Raw genomic sequence first — 3,638 nt, forward strand, 5'->3', positions numbered from 1 at the left:
GTTCTTTAAGAAATCTCTGCAGTAGCTTCGCCAAAGAATCCGTATGTAAATCCCTGATGGAGTCCCAGTTTTTTTACTCATTCGGTTATTTGGGAGCTTTGCTTTGCTGAATGACGGGCTTGGTGGTCTAGTGGCTACCGCTTCTGATTCGTATGCAGAAGGTCATGGGTTCAATCCCTGGCCCGTCTCTTTCATCCTACTTTGTATCTTTCTATCCACTTTCTCTCTCTCTCTCTCTCTCTCTCTCTCTCTCTCTCTCTCTCTCTCTCTCTCTCTTTTCTCTACATATACAACTCATGTATATTCATATGTTCATAGCCATCGCTAGAACCAGAAATGAATTGGAAAAAAGTCGTTTCCCTCCCTTCCAACTTCCACTCACAGCACAGTGTATATAACGCCTACAAGTTATGCAACCAAAGCGTGCTGTGCTGCTTGACCATATTCACCTTATTCACAACACAATCTATCACCTTACGAACACTATAAATAACCCCCTATCCATGGATCGCATCACCGACCCAACGGTGACTCCCAGATCTCACATCCTTTCCGTTTAACAAATACCCCAGTCCGTGCTGGTTGTGGGGACGCAGAGGTGATCTCGGTCTTTAGTAGCAACAACCAGCACACTCTAACATTCCTTTCGCTTCCTTACTGACTATAAGGACGTGGCCGGCGCCGTTATTGATCCAGAATGTATGAGCTGTTTAAATTGCACTTTGAGAATAAGTGGAGTGTCCCAGCCCTTATTCATTTGGATCTCAGTGCAATTGATACCAGCTCAGATCAATCACGGAGGAGCAACCATTGACATGTATAGTCAGATTTGATCGTTTTGATCGATCGTATTTGGGAGCTTTGCTTTGCTGAAGATCTATCATCAAACTATTTTGGAAAGGAATTAACAAAAAAAAATCTCATTAAACGCTTGAAAAGTGTTTTAAATTGTCTGTCATTGTTAATACAGATACGACAGGTTGAACATTTGCTACTTTTTGAATAAAAAAAGCATTTGTACAGTAATGTATACATCATAATTTTAGTTCAGCTATCATTACTATTATAAAACAACAAACCAGCATGCATGCTTGGGTCTTGCGTATTATTTGAATAGCAAAAAGTTGGAACCAAAAACAAGTTACGTTATATCGAGGAAGAAGTTACGTTATATCGAGGTATGACTGTAATAACTTTTTAACCGTTGATTTTTACGATATGGTTTCTTGTGGAAATTTCTAGATAAGTGAAAGCGCAGATAGAGAAGTTGAAAAAAGGTCTCCACATGCCCGGGTGATGTGATGACTGCTAGGGGTGCACGTGGTATTTTTACTGCGATTGAATTTTGATCATCAATAAAAATTAATTATCGAAACATAGTCGCAATAATGTTTAGTGTTATTCATGCAACGTAGTATATCTTGAAGGTATTGTAGGATGGAATCTTGAAAGAATATATCTAGAAAAGTTGAAGGCCCATTTAGCCACAGATGCAAAAGCGTGTGTATTCAGCATGACCATGATGAGTATGACGGGTTTGATTCCCGGACGGTCCAGGAAATTCCCTCGACTTCCTTGGCTATATACGATATACGCGAGCAAAATGGTCATTAGCAGCGGGAGCTCTCAGTTAATAAACTGTTGAAGTCCTTCCTCATAGAACAATAAGCTGAGAAGCAAGCTTTGTCTCAGTAGGGACGTTACGCCAGAAAAGTTGCGTTTGATTTGATTTCACGAAAAATTCATTTTTAATGGTTGAGTCGTTTTATTTGGAAACGATTGTAATATGCGCATGATAAATTTAATTAAAATGAAACGATTACAAATTTAAACAAATATTAGAAGAAAAATTATCAACAGTTAAAATCCATTATGAGCTCACAAAAAATCAACAACAGACACTCGTCAAGCTTTCTTCTTGTTACGAGCCGCCAAAAACTTCGCGCACGCCACTTCGCTATGGCGCACCATGTGCCGCTCCTTGGCAAACGGCTTACCACACTTGGGACATTTTATGGTCCAATTGTGGTGGCCCGCATTGCGCCGGTGGATACCCAGATAAGTCTTAGTCTTGAAGCTCTTACCGCATTCGCAGCTGTGCAGACGATCTTCATTGTGGGTGGTCCAATGGTTACGTAGCTGGCGAGCGTACTGGAATCGTTTGGAACATTTTTCGCATTTGTACGACTTCCGTTGGACCTCGTCGTCGGAATCATAGTCGGACGGAAGTGAAGCCGTTTCCGTTCGGCTGGTGTCCGGTGCGTTCGGGTCTTCGGCGTTCGTTGTTTGGTCAGGTGCCGTTGGGTACTCCATGAAGATCCAATCGTCGTGGCTGTAAAATTTTGCTTTCTTTCAAATGGGTTTCAATACAGCACTGGCAGATAGACACATGTTGTGGACATTTTGTTGAATTGGAGCAGTTCTTAAGGTTTTGGAATTTCTCGGTCAGTAGGAGAACCAATTTTGTGACAGTAAAAAGCATGTAAAGGTTCTATATCTGGAGCGGTAAAACAGATAATATTCAACAAAGTCATGCGTCTGGGTTTACAAAAATGGTCATTTTTAAGGAAAAAATTTCAGTTATTTACTTCGGAATCTCTCAAGTTTGGGAGAAGACTTCCGTCACATATGATACGTTTGACAAAATATAGAAACCCTTATAAACCCGTAGCCTGTAAACAAAATAGAACATTTTTACTTACAATTTTATTTCGACCGGAGCGAGGTCATCGTCGCTTGAATCTGATGAACTTGCTCTAGCCGGTCCCAGAATGTTACCGCTTCTGGTACGAGTTCCTGTTGCGGCCTTGGCAAACGGTGACCAAAACAATTTGCAAAACAGCTCTGAAACGGTACAAAAGTTGACTGTTTGGCAATACATTTCTGAATGTTATTTATCGTTTCCACTTACCATCCCAGTCGTCGTTGTTCTGGTGCAATTGCTGATTGTAGCGCGATGACAAATAATTTTTCGGCATCGTTGTGTAATGTGATTCTATCACAACCCCACGAACGCAATACTTTCAAATTAAAATTCAAATTCTCACGTAGATTAGCCGGCGTTTCCGGTACACTTGCGCAGCGCAAACAGACAAGACGAATGACAGCCAAAGAAGCGTCGCGACGTCCTTGGATGTAAACAAAATATAACACACTAAAAAACTCCTACTGATAAAACGACCCAACAACTCTGGATTGTGTTTTTCTTTGCAAAAAATGGAACACTTATTGGAATGATTTCCCATCATCAGTGGTTTATTGCTACGGCAAACAATTTTCCGTCAAATTTAATAACCCTGGTAGTAATAGGTATTTAATGAATTAGTTTTAGTCAGCGTATTATCATTGTTTTTTTATGAGCCTGTTCGATTGAGATATTTTTAGCGTCTTTACACGCTTTGCTACTCACGGTGGGTGGTAGTCGTCAGGTGGGTGGTGGCGTAGATGGGTGGCGTGGGCGTGGTGACAAGTAAAGTGTCTCGAGTATACCTCCAGACTCGTTAGTGACAAGGTGGGTGGATGGTGACCAGGGATGCCAGGTGAAATTTCAAATTTCTTCACAAGGCACGCTAAAATGTCTTCACATGTTTTCACACTTCATATTGTGGGTACATATATCATTAAAGCATAAAGTCGAA

At 40.9% G+C, this 3,638-nt stretch overlaps 1 protein-coding gene across 1 annotated transcript; it reads right to left on the minus strand.

Annotated features, from left to right (window-relative positions):
* Positions 1–1,767: 1,767 nt before the first annotated feature.
* Positions 1,768–3,100, minus strand: LOC109433049 (zinc finger protein 668). Its single transcript, XM_019709428.3, has 3 exons — positions 2,912–3,100; positions 2,703–2,844; positions 1,768–2,332 (listed from the first exon to the last, which is right to left on the minus strand). Exons 1-3 carry the CDS (start codon positions 2,976–2,978, stop codon positions 1,906–1,908), a joined length of 636 nt encoding a protein of 211 aa, XP_019564973.3. The 5' UTR covers positions 2,979–3,100; the 3' UTR covers positions 1,768–1,905.
* Positions 3,101–3,638: the final 538 nt, after the last annotated feature.

The sequence above is a fragment of the Aedes albopictus genome, chromosome 2 (assembly GCF_035046485.1).
Source record: "Aedes albopictus strain Foshan chromosome 2, AalbF5, whole genome shotgun sequence".
Taxonomy (NCBI): domain Eukaryota; kingdom Metazoa; phylum Arthropoda; class Insecta; order Diptera; family Culicidae; genus Aedes; species Aedes albopictus.